General features: G+C 31.5%; 1 protein-coding gene across 5 annotated transcripts in view; it reads left to right on the top strand.

Moving 5' to 3' along the window:
- The window catches only part of LOC111059918, a 67162-nt gene that overhangs the window by 2311 nt on the left and 46293 nt on the right, over nt 1-18558 (top strand). The window contains exons 1-3 of one of the 5 annotated variants that reach the window (XM_039428052.1): nt 9119-9138; nt 12166-12213; nt 13630-13725. In XM_039428052.1, coding sequence (XP_039283986.1) covers nt 13689-13725 — 37 coding nt within the window. In that variant the 5' untranslated portion in view covers nt 9119-9138; nt 12166-12213; nt 13630-13688. Of the gene's footprint in view, nt 1-677; nt 1460-9118; nt 9699-12165; nt 12214-13629; nt 13726-18558 lie in introns of those variants that run through there. The other 4 variants (XM_039428051.1, XM_039428054.1, XR_005571300.1 and 1 more) reach the window with 4 other exon arrangements.

The raw sequence follows: 18558 nt of genomic DNA, 5'->3' as shown, positions 1-18558 counted from the left end.
ATTAAATTCATAACATTGATAGAAAATACGTTGATAAAATTCCATATAACACTCAAAGTAATGCAAAAATTATATTCTCTTCATTTTTCGAATAAAGATCAGTGATGCAGAATTTACAGCCGTTTGGAGGCGCCATCTGGTTGCCACTCAGTAAGTTACAAACCGTGTTTGGCGGCTATTTCAAACGCAAGGCACATGTAAACTAACATTTTTTACGAAAAAGTTTAATTCAATTGTTTGTTTTTAATATCTTCCCAGAGACTCTTAACATAGTATGAGAATTGTCAAAAAAATGCTTGAAAACATTACTTTCAATAAGAAAGAATACACATGACACATACTCATATACATACATACACATACATATAAACATATTAACACACAAAGGGCCCCTCCCTACACATATATTCCTGTGTGGTGTATATGTACAGAATCCTCAAACACTCCTGCAAACATTTGGAATAATTTTATTTAGCAGAAAAAATATAGTGATATGAATCATTCCATTATGGAAAACATTATCTCAAGTTGCCTTTGCTATATAACTACAGTTACAGTAGAATAGTGACGATAAGAATATTGTACTTTGCACTCCAATTAAATTGATCTATTCATAAAAACCTTTATCAGAATCTTCTTGAGATTTTTTAATTGAGACACTTTCAGAGTAAGATACAGTAGCTATCGTCGTTTCAGTCTGTCATGTGACATACGGTGTGTTGGAAGCATCATTATCTTATTGAAATGCTCTTTGGTAGATAATGGTATGCGTGTTGATCATCATTCACTATCCACTATTGAATGAATGATTGATACCACGCGATTAAGGGATTGATTCGGTACGGTACTGTTCGTGCGCATCTACTCTGAATTGATTATTATTGAAGTACGGTTTACTTCATTTATTTACTTTTGAAGTTAATTTGTAACAGCAAAACTGGGGAAAATAGTGATGGAAGAGTGCGGCACCTTTGCCGAAAAATGGCTCTGCAATGATTTTGTATTGACTTGGATGGATGTGTTGCTATCGACTTTGGTTGTAGGGCCATGTGTAGTTGGATTTTGGCGAGGGACATGGGAATACATGATACATTTTGAAAATCAGTTTCCTGTTTGGTGGTGTCTTTATGTGAGTACTGCTCTTCATTTGACATTCACCCTAATAAGAGGCGGTCTGATAGAGCGCTTTAAAAAGGGAGGAACTTTATACTCGGTGGTGTCAAGGTGTTACATTTATGTTTTCGCGGTGTGTTGTGCTATGCAGTGGAGAAGCACATGGCAAATTCTTGAGTACCACATTGGATTTGATGTTAGGCTTGTGTTGGTATTTACTGTACCCAGTCTCATTCTACTCCTCGTCTTTAGAATTTTTGGAAATACACTGGCACCTCCCTACGTTATCGCAACCGATTTCAAAGCTGAGGATGTCTTCGACTTCCCTACAATGTTCAAAGTGCCGGTAAGTTATTGAACTCATTCAAAACTGTACTGCATGTCCATTTTTTTGTCAATATGTTTTCTATAAACATTGAATATTCTAATCAAAGCTGTATATTCCTAGCCAATATGGATTTCAAGTTGAATTATAATACCGTATACAGTACCGTAGGGTGAACAATATAAAGAAATTTTATATCAGTCTCAGGGCGGCTGGCTCTACAACCAATTTAATATTCGCTGCCACACTGGGCTTCTGACTACCACTATATACATCCTTTTGTGGTTTCCCAACTACTTTGTACAGCTCACGAGTGAAGTAAAGTTAAGATATATATTTTGTAATAATTATGATAGTCTTTTAGAATTTGTTATTGATCTTATGAAAATGAAGGGCTATTTATTCGTAGCATTAATCGCAACATGAAGTACCTATCATTTTCCTGTGCATTCAATTGTGAAGTGCTTTAGAAGTGATCATGTTTGAAAAAAGATCCATGACAAGTGCATCGCTACCGTAGCCTATTTGATAGCTTTCCATTATTATGACTCGATAACTGTAACAATGCTTATTATTGGATTTGGTACTTTTTACTTTGAAGAATCAATTTATTTCAAGTTGATATTTAACCACTGTCCAATATCTGTAGTAAAGTTTGGATAGATGAATGAAACAAGATAGCAAGTTGTTGGAATTCAATAGAAGTAGAGACAGTAGGTCTACCGTACATAATCTTGCTTCTATCCGTGATATGCGACTATCATACATGAGATCCACAAATCAATATTCCTCATAATAAATTAGTCTGGCCAAAATACCAATAATAATTTATTAAAGGATTTTCTCGTATTGACGAGTTACTAGGGAGTTTCAGAATAGTCCGGGCGCAAATGTCATTCTATGGTCATTTTTGGTTAACAGCCGTGGAAGATGTCTCAATCTCTTCCTTAGGTTTAGCATAATAAGAATAGTGATGATGATAAGTCGAAATCACAGGCAAACACCTCGGAAAAAAGATGTCGGCCAAAATTTTTAGGGTTTTGCTATATCGCTAGTATTTCAAAAACGTTCAAAATATTAAAAAACGAATTCATCCGACTCAGAAACTTATTACAGTCAACCATTAAACGAGCCAAACATAATTATTATAAGAATAAAATTGATGAGGTTTCATATAATCCTCAATAGTTTTGGACCGTAGTGAAAGAGATTGCTGGTAAATCAAAATGCTATCAATCATTCCCATTCAATTTATTTTCTAAAAATGGAGACTCCACCCAAACCCAAAATATCAAAGATATCTGCAACAATTTCAATCACTATTTCACGTCCGTTGGATCTTCCCTATCCCAATCGTTGAACCCTGTTGGAGAACCAGAAATTAATGATTCTGAGTATGGAGTTGATGCAGTATTTGAGTTTAAAGAGGTCACAAAAGATGAACTAATGAAAGTGATACATAGTCTTAAAGGTGGGAGTGCTCCGGGGTACAATCTCATTCCAACTAAATTAATCAAAAAAAATCTTGAGTCATCAATTAATCCTATCCATCATTTAATAAATTTAAGCGTTCGTAAAGGACAGTTTCCCGAAAATCTAAAAATAGCGAAAATCATCCCAATCTACAAATCAGGACCTAAAAATCAATTCTCAAACTACAGACCCATATCTCTTCTAACAAAATTGTCTAAAATTATTGAAAAATGCGTTAAATTACAGTTAACAGAATATTTGACAAATAATAACATACTTGCAAAAACCCAATATGGATTTCAAAAATCAAAAAATACTAAGTTAATGATGCTCTATTTGATGTAACCAAATATATACTTGAGTCAGTTAAATTGAAAAATAAAGTTTTAATGACGTTCCTGGACCTGGCCAAGGCTCTTCAAGAAGCTTGAATCTATTGGAATTAAAAATACTGCCTTGCAGTGGTGCAGAAGTTACTTCTATGAGCGCCTTCAGTTTGTTCAAATTGATGGTAAATGTGGTGAGAGGGACAGTGTTGACTATGGGGTGATTCGGGGATGCACCCTGGGTCCAATATTGTTCCTTATAATATAAGGATATATCAATAACATTTCAAAGCTCAACACGACAAGCAAGATATTTCTATTTGCTGATGACACGGTTGTTGTTTCTGTTGGCAAGGATTGGGAAGATGTATATAAAAATACCACTATAGACCTTTCAAAAATAAAAAACTGGTTCGACCATAACAGCTTAGCAGTAAATATAACTAAAACAAAGTATTTTTGCCGATTGTAACAAGGAACCAATCAGATCCAGGCTCAAGACAGGTGAAAATGCATACATGTACAGATTTAGAATCGTCAGTCTGTACATGTGGATCAATCATGAGAGTTGACCATTACAAATATCTTGGGGTTATTTTTGACCATCACTTGAGTTGGGTTCCCCATATTCAATGTGTCAAACAGAGGCTTAGAAGGATGTTGTATGGACTCTCTCAGCTCAGCCAGGTACTAGACATTAGATTGTGTAGGAGGATCGACCATGCATATGCCCAATCAATATTGCGGTATGGAATAATAGTTTGGGGAGGTGTTTCATCTGCTTGCCTGGAGCCGCTGGCCGTCACTCAACGCACAATAATGAAAACTATCCTGAAAAAGAATCCAGGTACCCCACGTTGCTGCTGTTATCGGACTTCCCTGTGCTCAAACTAAGACAGTTATTTATAAAAACAATTCTCACATATAAAAGGAAAAATAAAATAAACCTATTTGCTAATATACAACACAATTATCAAACACGTCTCAGGAACAACCATGGATATTCAACACCTAGATTAATGCATGGAATAGAACTCAAATCTCCATACTGCCTAGCTCAAATTATCTATAGGAATTTGCCGGACGTCATCAGGGAGGATGAGGATTGCAGCGACGTGGTGTATAAAAGTAGGTTGGTCGAGTGGCTTTCTGGTATAGGCTGGATTGGAACTAAGGAACTGCTCCATTCACCGTACATCTAGTATAACTTACCAGCTCAATTTTAGTAAAATATAACTTTTTCGCTTCATTACTGGTCTTAGGTTCCCTTGCTCTCCCACTTGTAAATTTATAATCAACTCTGCTCTGCTATTGATCACGTATTTTTTTGAATAAACTATAAACAGCAGTTACATTTATTTATATAGGTTGTATAAAACATAAAGTTAATAGTTCATAGCACAGATAAAGATAAATGTTACTCTATTTTCATGCAAGAACTCTCCCCCATTCACAGACGTATAGTCTTCTTGGGGGAATTCCACGCCATCTATATACTAGCATTAATGTAATATCATTTTCTATTTCAATTGATGTATTCTATTTATAATTGAATTCATGAAATTTTAAATTTTTTTGTAATGCAATGTGGGAAATAAATTGATTTGATTTGATTCAACCGTTTTTTGAGATTGATACCATTTCCAAGCGTGTACCTTCAAGGAGTCATCAGAGTTACTCAGTTTTCTGATTGTTAGGTTTGGCATTATGGTGGAAAAAGGGTGTTTTCAATAGCAAACAGTACTTTTCACTCTTTTTCCGATGACGCTCTAGCCGTAAAATATGGACTTACAGCCTTCAATTAGTTGCCATATTGAAGCTTTGGAAATATTCTACAACACTGTGCCAATAATACTAGTGTATGTCTACTGTGAATACATATACAGAGTTGAAAGTGAAATACTTTCCCCAAAAAATGTATATTTCAAGTTTTTGAAGTTACATTAATCACGAAAAAATTAGTCCAAATGAGACGATTCTATCGTATATTTTAGACTGGTTAATTCTAAACACTTTGGTGGTAAAACCAATCCGATATTTCTCACAATAACTGAATAGCAAGCGATATAAAAATTTCTGTCAATAATGACCACCATCTTGAATTTTTTAATGATGTAGAATACTTTCGATGTTTCTATCATCAATATTCTTATTCGGCTTGTTGTAACGAAGAGATTGAGGCCATTTGCAAGTCTCTATCTTGAAGTAGTAATGAAAAATCGATTTTATAGTTCTATGGCTCCAGAAATCATGCAGGGTTTTCTTTGGAGGGCGCTTGAGAATACATTTCTTGACGTACAGCGCATGAAGATAAAATATCGTTTCAAAGCTTAAGATCCTAAGCTAACTATCTGAATTTCATAGATTTAAAATTTATCTGTAATGCAATGTGGGAAATAAATTGATTTGATTTGATTCAACCGTTTTTTGAGATCGATACCGTCATTTCCAAGCGTGTACCTTCAAGGAGTCATCAGAGTTACTCAGTTTTCTGATTGTTAGGTTTGGCATTATGGTGGAAAAAGGGTGTTTTCAATAGCAAACAGTACTTTTCACTCTTTTTCCGATGACGCTCTAGCCGTAAAATATGGACTTACAGCCTTCAATTAGTTGCCATATTGAAGCTTTGGAAATATTCTACAACACTGTGCCAATAATACTAGTGTATGTCTACTGTGAATACATATACAGAGTTGAAAGTGAAATATTTTCCCCAAAAAATGTATATTTCAAGTTTTTGAAGTTACATTAATCACGAAAAAATTAGTCCAAATGAGACGATTCTATCGTATATTTTAGACTGGTTAATTCTAAACACTTTGGTGGTAAAACCAATCCGATATTTCTCACAATAACTGAATAGCAAGCGATATAAAAATTTCTGTCAATAATGACCACCATCTTGAATTTTTTAATGATGTAGAATACTTTCGATGTTTCTATCATCAATATTCTTATTCGGCTTGTTGTAACGAAGAGATTGAGGCCATTTGCAAGTCTCTATCTTGAAGTAGTAATGAAAAATCGATTTTATAGTTCTATGGCTCCAGAAATCATGCAGGGTTTTCTTTGGAGGGCGCTTGAGAATACATTTCTTGACGTACAGCGCATGAAGATAAAATATCGTTTCAAAGCTTAAGATCCTAAGCTAACTATCTGAATTTCATAGATTTAAAATTTATCTGTATTTCTTGCACAAAAAAAGTTATAATGGAAAGAAATTAGAAAAACCCGTTTTTTGGAGTTTTTGAAGGTTATAACTAATAAAGTATGTTTGAGAGGGTAATTTTATAGAACAAAATTTGCAGAGGAAGATTTTAAAAATAGTTTTGTTCAAAAAACGGTTGAATATTTTGAACGGTTATTGAAATACAAGCGATATAGCAAACCCCTAAAAATTTTGGCGGCCATCTTGTTTCCGAGATGTTTGCCTGTGATTTCGACTTATCATCATCACGATCCTTATTATGCTAGACCTAACGAAGAAATTGAGACATCTTCCACGGCTGTTACCCTAAAATGACCACGGAGTGCCTTTTTCGTGACAATTGCGCCCGGACTAGAAGTTTACAATATCTAAGAATACACAACTTAAAACAAAAATGGTAATCGGCAGTAGATTGAAGACAATTAATTATTTTTGTTCATAATTTCAATAATGAATGTTTAATGAGAACTTCCATTGTATGCTTGCACAAAAATAGAATGCATTTTTCCAAATAGTAAGTAAAAATTCGGAATGCCAATATTATTTATGTTTCGGTATTATAATGTGTGTTTAGATAATCAAGCAACTAATATTATGATTATGAGATTTCTCTCTTGGCTTGAATATCAATCGGAGTGTTATTATTATCTTTACGGATAAATTCAAATTCCTCCAATCCAGGGTATTTTCTTATATTTTGACAATCAGGACGTTTCTGGATAAGCTTGCTGGAGTCATTTAAACAAATCTTCTATTTATAAGGTTGAACTTACTATAATGGAATACTTTTAACTGAAATGACCAAAGACCAGTGATTTGAATATATTTTAAGACCCTGAAAATTGTTGGCAACCAGTCCCTATAACTATACCATACTGAGTTCATAATCAGCATTTATTTTTAAAAAGTTATAAGAGCAAATAAGCTTATAGCAAGAATTGCTATAGGTAAACGTGTTTTTTCAAAAATGTCACACCTTCAAGAGCGGATATTTCGAAAACTATAAGTGATAGGAAAATTTGGGGGATCAAAATTGTAGAACATTATTAAATAAGCTTTAATTTTGTATAGAATAGCTCTGTCCGTAACATATGCATAGTTTTCGAAATATACAGAGTGGGTGAAATGTCCAAGAACGGTATCACATGACCACCTTCCTATTTAAAATAATAAAGTTACATTCAAAATGGCGGATCCAAGATGGCGGACCAGATTTTCAAAGTCATCGTAAAGTAGTATTTTCAATTTGAGTAGGATCCCGAATCACAGGTCAAATTACCTTTGTATATGAGATATTGAGCTATTCTCAGACATTTCACCCACTCCGTATATGAGAAACTGAAAAATGGTACCTTTGATCCACCTCCACCCCCTTTAGAACAGTGGTTAGGGGTTAGGGGAGACTTTCGATATGTTTCTCTTATCCTTACTAGTTACTACCCTAAACAAAACTGCGGGGTCAAAAATTGTCTTCCAAAACTTTTCCTTCTTCACCCTTTTTTGAGAATTTATTGCATGGATGAAAAAAAATATTTCATTATAAGAATAATGTATAAAAATATTTCTTATATTCTCAACAAAAATGTTATTCCGCAAAAGATGTAGATGGTATAAACTTCAAATAAAATGCCAGACTTGAAAATGACTTTAGTAGCCGAAACATGTGGTGCTAAAATAATTTAAAAGGTTACTCAGATTAATATTTGTATTTATATTAAAAGTAGCCCTAAAGAAAAAATACAACTTCAAATATGCCTTCAAATAAAATACGAAGACCTCCAGGACAAAGGGAGTACAGAGAAGATGTTTCTATGCATTCAACTCAATTATCATTATGAAGTGGATAGAATAGATTAAAAATCAACGTTTACTAATGACACGAAAATAAAACAGAGGATCCTTGATAGTAGATCAGCTCTGGTCTCATTGTAAAAATCAGGGGTTTGAAGACGAAAATTATGATTGAACATAACTGTAATTTTCAATAAATCAACTCACTCTCTGGTAATAAAATTTTGATTACATTTTTGAAATGATTTCCTGATAGATTCATAGTTCAAAAGTTAGAATCAGGATGTCCTGGGTTGAATGAGGGGAGAACTGTTGAATATGCAGCTTAAAAATATTGAGATTGTTTAATTATGTAACTTGATAGTTGGAACTATTTTTTATCAGCTTCATTGGTCATGTTCTTGCTGTAAAATTTGAATCGTCACACTCAATTCAATTTATTAAATTTCAATAAAAGGAATTGAGTACTAACCAATGAATACCCACCTATAAATGAATGCCTACCGTACCTATTTTATTTAATAAAATAGGTAGGTATTCATTTTTCACGAGTTTTATAAGATTACGGTTGATATTATTGCAGGAGAGTTGAATGACCATATACCGGCGTAATCATGAATGATCTTAACCCAATTCAAGTTTTCAAATCTTAACCCACTCGTCGCAGTCTTCTAACTTGCAAGCAGTTGCAAAAGAGAGTGAGAGAGTTTGTCTTAGTTACTAGATAACTTTCTGTTTCTCTCTTGTCTATTAGACCTGAGAGAATGTTAGCCCAAAAATATTATTACACCACAGTTGATGAGATTATCCCAGAATGATACTCTGCTGAGGAAAACTTTCACTTGCAATAAAACCTGCTCGACATTTTGATATCATTCAGTTGGCACAATGACAGTCTCCTGGTGAGTGATACGGATCTGCTAGTTAAGTTCCTCCTTACTTAGATAAGCCTTGCATTCTAACATTACTATAATTCCAATAGTCTATATTACAGTTGAAAGTATTAAATTATCAATATTTTATAGAAAACTTTATTTCATTATCAACTAATTTTGATGGGAAATGTAAATAGTCTTGATTCAAAAGAAAATCCAAGAAGTAGCAAAATTATTCATCTTAAGGTGCATTAGTGAGTTGAGAATAATTTTGAAGGTTTTGCCTCCAATAAAGTATAGAAAAAATCTCTATGGAGTTAATTCGATAGATAAAGTAGTATAAATTGCTTGAACTCAAATACAAGTGCCAAGATTTTACATTCTCTGAACGGCACTGAACTCATAGAGGGGGAAATCAACTATAACTTCATAGACTGTCTGCATAAGTAGATTAGCTGAACAAGTTGTCCTACTACTGGATCCACAAACTATCTAACCAATTCTTTGTTAAACTTTTATCCTTCCATTTATTCAAACATTTATTCAAAATAATAGTGATTGTTTCCAGAAATTGGCTTTCTATTGAGGTTTGTTTTTTTATCTCTTATGATTATAGTTTTTGTAGAATCAATTGAGATTGATTTAACTTTACTGTATTAATGTCAAATTTGATTCACTCGAACTACATAAAAGTGCGACCTATAAGTAAAGCAGGTTTTGAGCTACAGACATATTTGTTGTTTTAGACGCTGTCTAGGTGCTCTCGAGTAAGAAACTTTTGTACCATACGTCAACAATTTTTGAACTTTCAACAAAAACATGAAAACATTTAACAGCAGTGGAGAATATTATTGTGTGTGATATAGGCTACATTCCAGAGGGTATGAGACACAAAATAATAATCTCTACAGAGCATATTAGTTTTATTAGTTATTAAGGAGTATTGGAGTTGAACATTCTGTTTTTGGGTTCAACAATAGAACACATTCCTGTTATAGATGACTCTAGAGAGTCAGACACTTATAACCAGGATTTCATTTCAAGAAGTTGAATACCATTCCCACTTTTATATTTATTATTGGAACATGTGTTGCCAGAATATATTGTGTAACAGAACAATTATTGGGTTTGCATAAAAACTGTCAATGTTGAATTTATTTTAAACTTCTTATTTCTTTTAATCATATGTCTAGTTGAATTTGGAAAAAATGAAAATACAAATTAATCACTGTAATACGTATATCACTCATCAGAAAAATCAATTGCAGACATTGATAATAAATTAATACATTTTCCATAGGTAATTTATGGAAAATAAAATATTGTTTATGGATTCAATAAAATAAATCCATATTAAATATATTGTTCCACAAGTTCTATTATAGCAAACTGTCTAACCAAAGACAATTCTATTCTTTTATGAACAAACCAATTCCTTTGAGTTAAACTTTGTACATACGGTTGTAAAGTGTGCTATTTATAGTGTCAAGCTTTTCCTCTAAATAATAAACTATAATTCGTTCATTTCCTCCCCCAAATTTGCAAATCAGTGATTTCAATATTATAATAATATTCCAATTACTCTAATCCCTATAACCGAATAAAACCAAGATTCTCGTCTATTTCATATCATTCTCATTAATTATAATTTGAGTGCAATACATGCTGCTAACAAAATAGAAACAGTTCTCCACTTCAATGGTGCAGAACGATTGTCGATAAGTCTGATTTAAAGGGAACATTTAATGTTATTAAGACAATAATGATGATTTTGTAGATCAGTTAAGTTGACTCAATAATACAATCTCAATCACATTACAAGGAAATATATTTCATCTTCTAGAATTTGATCGTTTGAGCTTATAAACTCTTGAGGTATGTTTACTTGTAAGAAATGAGTTGTTATGGATTGTGTCATAAATAATTCACATTAGAAAGAAAAATAAAAATCTTAGTACCCTTTTTGAAATATTTAATTTAGGTGATTAAATATTTCAAAAAGGGTACTAAGATTTTTATTTTTCTTTCTATTTCTATAAAAGTAGCCCTATACAGAAAAGAGATAATTCACATTAATTATAATCTTTACTACTTTTTGACAAATCATATGTTCAAAATATTTACTATAAACCCCAAATGTTATTTTCGCCTCATACCCAAGAGGTAATTCATTATTCAATGTAGTCTATGGGGGAAAACAGAGAAAAACATAGATCTGCTTTTACTCAATAATAAGATTATTCATTACTGCCAAAATGAAATAAATGCTCGTTTAAAATTATTGAATCTGATTTTAATGCGAGAAAAGTAGGCTATTTAGTCAATTATTCCAAACTGATATTTTCCTATCATTTTCATTCGTCAATGAATCTTCATTTATGAACCAAAAGCGCCACCCTTTGATTTATTCACATGTAGGCTACCTAGTTGATAATTCAATTTAAGGATGATTTTCTCGATTAGTAGAGTTTACTTGAAAATACAATCTCTACAAGGAAATATAAATCTTCTAGAATTCAATCGTATTCGTTCAATAATTTGACACTTTTTTGCTCTAATTTGAATATCACATAAAAATAATGTAAGTCGCTCTGTAACAAAAATCAATAAATTAATTTTCGAACTCTTGGAACAATGACTTAACTCTTTAAAAATCCAACCCTAAATATGAAAAGTATCTGTGAAATTGATTATCAATTACAATAAACCATTGGTAGTTTGGTAGTAAAATATTCACATTCCCGCTTAATATAGCCTATTTATGCACAAGCAAGATTAATTATTATCATTCTAATTATTAACGAACTCAATTAGTTGAAATGAATGACTTTGTAAGAGCAGAGAACAGCTCAATAATGAAAATCGACAAGAATAGATTGAATATATATATATAGGAATTTTAAAAGACAATACCACTAAGAACACTGCAAATAGAACAACAGAGAAATCGAAAAATCATCATTCCAACATAGTTAATTACAATAGAGAATCTTTCATAAAACAGATTAAAAATAAATCAATTATTATAATAGAATACATCTTTTTGTTCGACAGGCATCCTATGCGGTTCTCCCAAAATATGATCAGGAACCGAAAAAATCAGTAAGTAATCATTGAGATTAAAAAAAAATCTAAAGCCACTAACATTTAGCGGGTAGAGAAGCTTCACTAGTAAATAATCTAGCCAATATTCATATTATCGATAATATACATTCCATATTAAATATTATAGTATTGTATTACGGTCCAGACCTAAGCATACGGTACCTAGCTACTATTTTTCCTTAGGATGATACAGGTAGGTATTCAAGTTTTTTTGTAGCTTGTTTCAGGTATGATCTTGATTTCTATTCCATGCTGAGCTTCTACAGAAAGTGAATTGCATCCACATCTACAAGCTAATTAACAATATGAATAATGGATGTAATTAATGTTCTTGCCTGGTGAATGGGAATTTGCTTTGTGCGAACTGTTTGAGCGATTGATATGCTTTGAAATCATGCCTGAAATTAATTTGTAGAGTGCTTTTTCGTAATATTTTTTTTTTCTAAGCAAAACAATGAAGTTTAATGAAATTTATTTACTCCAACCTTGAGAGTTTCATCAACCTATTTCAAACGTTTACGTTTCAGCAATGGATATTTCATCACTGTCATCTCTTCTCAATAACTTTTCAATACTCAATCAACATTTACATGAAAGAAGCCGATAGGACTATTATACTCAGTGGGATATTTATATGTTGTTACATTTCGTATTTCGGTTAGGGATGTAGAATCATATTTGGAAATATTTTATTCTCAATGCATGTGATGATTTAACTGAGACTATCAGAATCATAGACTGAATTCTATTAATTTGAAAAAGATTATATCTCATATAGGCCTACTCGTATGTTGTACTAGATGTAGCCTATTTAGTACAAAATACTATATTATTTTTTTTATCAAATCTTGTTCCCTATTATTTTTATTCAAAACGAAATAGAGCTCTCCATAAAACTAGGAAATGCTCAACTTAGGGTCGAATAGTGAGATTCATTCAATAAAAATAATGAAAAATCTAAATTGATTTATGTTTTTGAACTACTTCACTGATTGAGAAATTCTACTTAAATAACTTCTAAACCAATTATAAAAATAATTATGATTATTTTAATGAGTGCTTGCGAGTAGCTTTTTAAGAGAGACCTAATAAAACACATATTTTTAAAATCACTTGAAATAAATTCAAATACATGCAAATAACAAAATTACAGGGACGGTAATATTCTTGCAGCCCTGAATCATTCTATTCTATTATTAAAAACAATACACTTTACTTTCAATGAGCAAAATAAGAGTTATACAGTAAGTCATTCCCCATACACTAATGATGTTTAAAATTCAGATAGAAAAGTCATTCTCCATACACTAATGAATGGATTTGACTAAATTATACTTCAAACAAATTGAACAATTTTTTATATATTAAAAAAATTGTGTTCGACTTTGTTCAACCCAATATTGGTGTCAACAGATTGCTCTCCACCTGCTGATGGTTTGCTGATAACAAATTGCATCATCACAAACATCACAATGAAGATAAAACATATCTTCACTATTCAAATTCCAAGTAAGATGAATGCAAATCATTAATTCATTATCAACTAATTTTTAAGCGGTTGTGGGTTTGGGTTTTGAAGTGATTTTTCAAATTTCAACAAGAATTCAAGTACTCTTTTAATTTGACAATATTCAGTAAACAGGTACCTGTACTTGAAAAAATCGTCTCAATTTTGTCTCATATCTGAGACTATATTAGTAATATAATAATAGATATTATATTATTATAGATTATTATTATAATAATCTTAATAATAGATTTATGATAATAATAAATATATTATATAATAAACTAGCATAAATAATATCACATAATAAATATATTATCACAACATGATATTGAATCATGATGATCTTCCCGTTCTACGTTAGGCGCTCGGCCGACAATTTCGAAAACATAGGTCTGTAAAATGGATTGATATATACTTTATTATTATTAGACCCCCTATTAAAATGTCTGGTCAGAAGCCATCCCCAATATTCACACAACATATTCCCAAAGTTTCATGCCGTTCTGTCAAGTAGTTTTCGAGTCTATAGGGAACAAACAAACAAACTAACACACAAACAGACATTCATTTTCATATATAGAGATATATAAACTGCTCATTATGATTAGCAGGTTATTATAATGAGCCTGCTATGATCAGTCCATCCGAAGTATGACTCCGAATTCTTATCATTTCCTCAGATTATTTTTCTCAATTGAGAAAATGTTTATACTATTCCCTCTATTCATGTAAATTTCGAGTAGTTGATAATCATGATTGTAATCTATAAGTTCAAAGTAGCCTGATATGAAGTTGGAGACACTTAAAGAATCATAAATAATTTTCAACCTATAAAAGGAATTGAATTTTCAATATACTCGGTCCAAAAATGTACAAGAGTTGAAAGTTTATCCACAGAAATAAACATTTCTGACGCCTGACTTGTAAATAAGTTACATAATAATAATTACAGTAAATAACTTACATAAGCGAAATAATTTATCACACATTTAGATTATTGCATCGCACTAATTCAAGCTGAATTAGGAATCACTTTTCAGAGCTCAAAGCTCTCAAAAGAAAGTCCTCAGGCTGATGCTTGAAAGACCAGTGCGATTTCCATGAGTAGTTCTCTTTTCATGTCAGCTAAACTGTCCCCAATTTTTGTATTTACCATATATTATACTTTTTGCCTTGAATTCAAGTGAAAATTTGGTAACTGGTTTAGCTGCGTATATACTCACACCATAATATTATATTATGTTTGTGGTTAAGTGGTAGAGAGGATATTGCTGTTTAAACTTACCTACCTTATCAAATGAAATAGTCATTCCATTTATTCTATTTAGAACTCTGATCAGGGTTGAGAATATTGTTATGAAATCAAATCAAATTTTATTTCGCCACAACAAAAATAATACAAAAAAAATAATAATCCTCAATACAAAGTGGAAAAAAAACATATTGATCAATATTTAAATATACACGAAAAACAACTTTGTCAAAACAAAATAACATGTTTGGCGCTGCCTGCAAAACCGAAGTTTGAGTGCTGGCAGCGAGTATCGATATTTATTTTCAATATAAAAAATTTAAATGAAGAAATGAATAGATGAAACAAGAATGAATATACATATGAAAGGAAATATAAATAAACATAGTATAAATAAAAAGCAAAAGTAAATTTAAAAGTGTAATTTGAAGCACTAAAATATATAAGTAGCCTAATTACTGAATGATGAATTCCATTATGTGGCTTAGAAGATAAATATTACAATATTATTATATTGTATTGTGAAATGAACCCTAATCATGCAATTATGGAAAGAGTTTCAACTTACAGTCTAATAATGTAAATGATGCCTCTTCTTCGAATGTATTCGAGATATAGTTAAAACTATCATTGGGAATTTTCATTTAGAATTGTTTTAATAGCTTGCAGAGCCTATTGAAGTAAATTTATTGTTCCCTTATTATATATTATTGAGGGTTAAGGAGAAAGTTCACTGTGATCACTTGTTATTAGATTGTAATTAATAGTTTTCATCAATTGAAATTATAATCCTAGATGGTGATATATTTACCATCAAATTACCTTTGTGTATGAGATATTAAGCCGTTCTCGGACTTTTCACCCACCTGTATGATAATTATGCAAACTTTAATACAATTCACTAATCAATGCTTGCATGCAAAGTATATTAATTTTTGGTTGTAACTATCATAATTTTTTATCTGTAGCTTATTTATATTTATATTGTACTTCAATTCCATGATAATTGTTGATGTGGCGGATTGAGCCACCTATGACAATATAGTGACGAATAATATTTATTTATACACGGTAACTTCTTTATTAATAGAGATAACAATCTGTTAATTATTAAATTTAAGATGTCAATTTCTATTTTATTTGATTAATACATTTTAATAAGAGTGAGCTTTCTCACCAAATTTCAGTTATCTTTCAATAATGTAATTATCAGAATAATTCGGGAAGATATTATTGCAGTTTATATTTTCCATTTTACATTAGCAACGAAACGTGTCAATTCATCACAGTTTGAGATGTGAGTTGAAGAGCATTACGGTAACTCTTTTTGAATTAGGTACGAATATAAAAATTTATTTGGTGAAATTTACTTTTGTTCTTTACAAATCTTTTTTTTCAAGTCAAGGATTTTCTCCAAACTTTATCAATGGAAGTCCATTGAAGGTTCTACAATAGTGCATTTCAATTATTCCTGATTTTATAGAAAAAATTATTATTCACATAATAACTAGCCGACAGGCTCGCTTCGCTCGTCCGCATTCTCCCTCTCAGGTCGCTATGTATAGCGCAGGGTTAAAAAACAAAAACATTCACCTTGATCAGAATAACCAAAAATATATATGGTGATTTCTCACGTGGAAAAATGATTAATATACATGTATCATGAGAATGATTGTATTTCAGTCCAGTTGACTAGTTTGAAATTTGAGAAATAGGCCTAAATGATGTAGAGAGCTTGCAAAGCTTACATATCTAACCCTTTCAAGTTTCAATTTATTTGTAAATTAGAAAACACTATTAAAAACGCAATAAAAAACTAAGAAAAAAATGTCAGGCTTATTTTTGGCGTAATTTTGAATCACAACATTATTTCTACACCCAAGATGAACCTTTTGAGTATTTTAAAAATACTGAGAAAACGCAGAGAGATACTGTATCTTTAATGTTATTCCGAAAACCTCGTAATAAAACATTCTCACACCGTAGCTGAACTCCTCTGTCGTAATATTCAACATTTGTTAGTTCATTTGTTCGAAAAAGTTGAGAGAACTCAAAAAAATAAAAAATAAAAACCGCTTATTTTGGGCGTATCCTATCTTTGGTTTTATTCAAAAGTCTTTTTAATGAAAAATAACATTTTCTATTCATTTGTTCTCTGATAAGCCTAGAAGACGCAGAAAAATCCTGGAAAACAGTGAAGAATCGCTGAAAATCCACTTATTTTTAACGAGTCCTTCTAATACAATAGTTTAACCCCTACAGTAACTTCTGTACCAAATTTGCAAATGTTTGTCAAAGCACAGATTTTTGGCGTATCTTAGGACATTTTTTGAAATCTTAGGGTGCAAATTTTACGGACAAATTTTGTTCCAGTAGATTTTCAGTTCTCTTGGTGAGTGAGTGTATTTTTTCTTTTATAGATAACTCCGACAAAAAAGGAAGTAGCATCCCATTAATTTCTCAAATGCTTGAAATAAAGTTCATAAATAACTTTATATACTATTGTATATTGCAAAAAAAGAGTTAAGACGTGTACTTTTACTAGTGGCAAATACTTTAATAAATCGAGAGGTCGGAGTGCAGGAGAGACAAAACGGTAGTAATTTAAGTGGAAATACTGGGAAATCAGCTATCATTACTGAGATAGGCCTCTGAACTTATTCAAATCGCCGTTCAGATCACCCGTCGTCAATCAAGGTTCATTGATTGAGTCAATAACAGTAATCGGATTGTAATCTAAAAAAACAACATTTCTTCATTTTTTCAATTCAGCAGGAAACGCAATAAATTAATTATTGTAATCCTCAACAGTTATTTCAATATTTTCATGACCATGATATTTTTTGTAATACTTTTCATTTGGCAAAATATTATTTTAGTCACTATTCACTGTATATGTTCAACGTGCTAGTGTCTTAAAAAGGTTTTTTGTTATTCATATGGGGACAGTATTAATTATAATATATTGAGTTTGTAAAGGTATTCAATATTTTAATTATAAAGATAACAACATAGATGCCGTACTATGAATACACAGATTTTAGCTAAATTTGACAATAATTTTCATCAATGTTTTGTTCAATTTCACTTCTATCACAGAACAATTTAGAAGTTGAAGCCTATTTTTCTTTAAAATTAAATTAGCCTGAGTTTTTAGTTGATTAGGCTCACTTGAAGATTGAAAGAGAAATATACTGTAACGTATAACGGAGGGTTAATGATTGCATATTTGAATAAATCTGGTAAATTTATTGGGCAAATATACGAATTCCTTAGGCTTTGAACAATATTCTTTCATGAATTTGGATTTTATTGTTTCAATATTTGGAGTATTATGTTTATGTTTTGAAGGGACGGATTCAAAGATCCAAAGGTTCGAAGAACCTCACACGTCAACCGAAGCTTATTGTGTGTCCCAAAAGTATGTTAGTTGGGCAAACCAACTCCCGTGTCCTTTACAAGATCCAGGAGTTTCTTCCCTATACCAACATCCCATTCCTCACCTGGTTGCTTACCGCCAAACAGAGCACATCTTCTTGCTCCAAGACTTCTGCGATCCAGTATGATATGCTTAGCAGTC

This window comes from Nilaparvata lugens, chromosome 5 (genome assembly GCF_014356525.2).
Source record: "Nilaparvata lugens isolate BPH chromosome 5, ASM1435652v1, whole genome shotgun sequence".
Taxonomy (NCBI): domain Eukaryota; kingdom Metazoa; phylum Arthropoda; class Insecta; order Hemiptera; family Delphacidae; genus Nilaparvata; species Nilaparvata lugens.
Note: the sequence above shows the minus strand (reverse complement) of the source record. Positions and strands in the feature narration are given on the sequence as shown.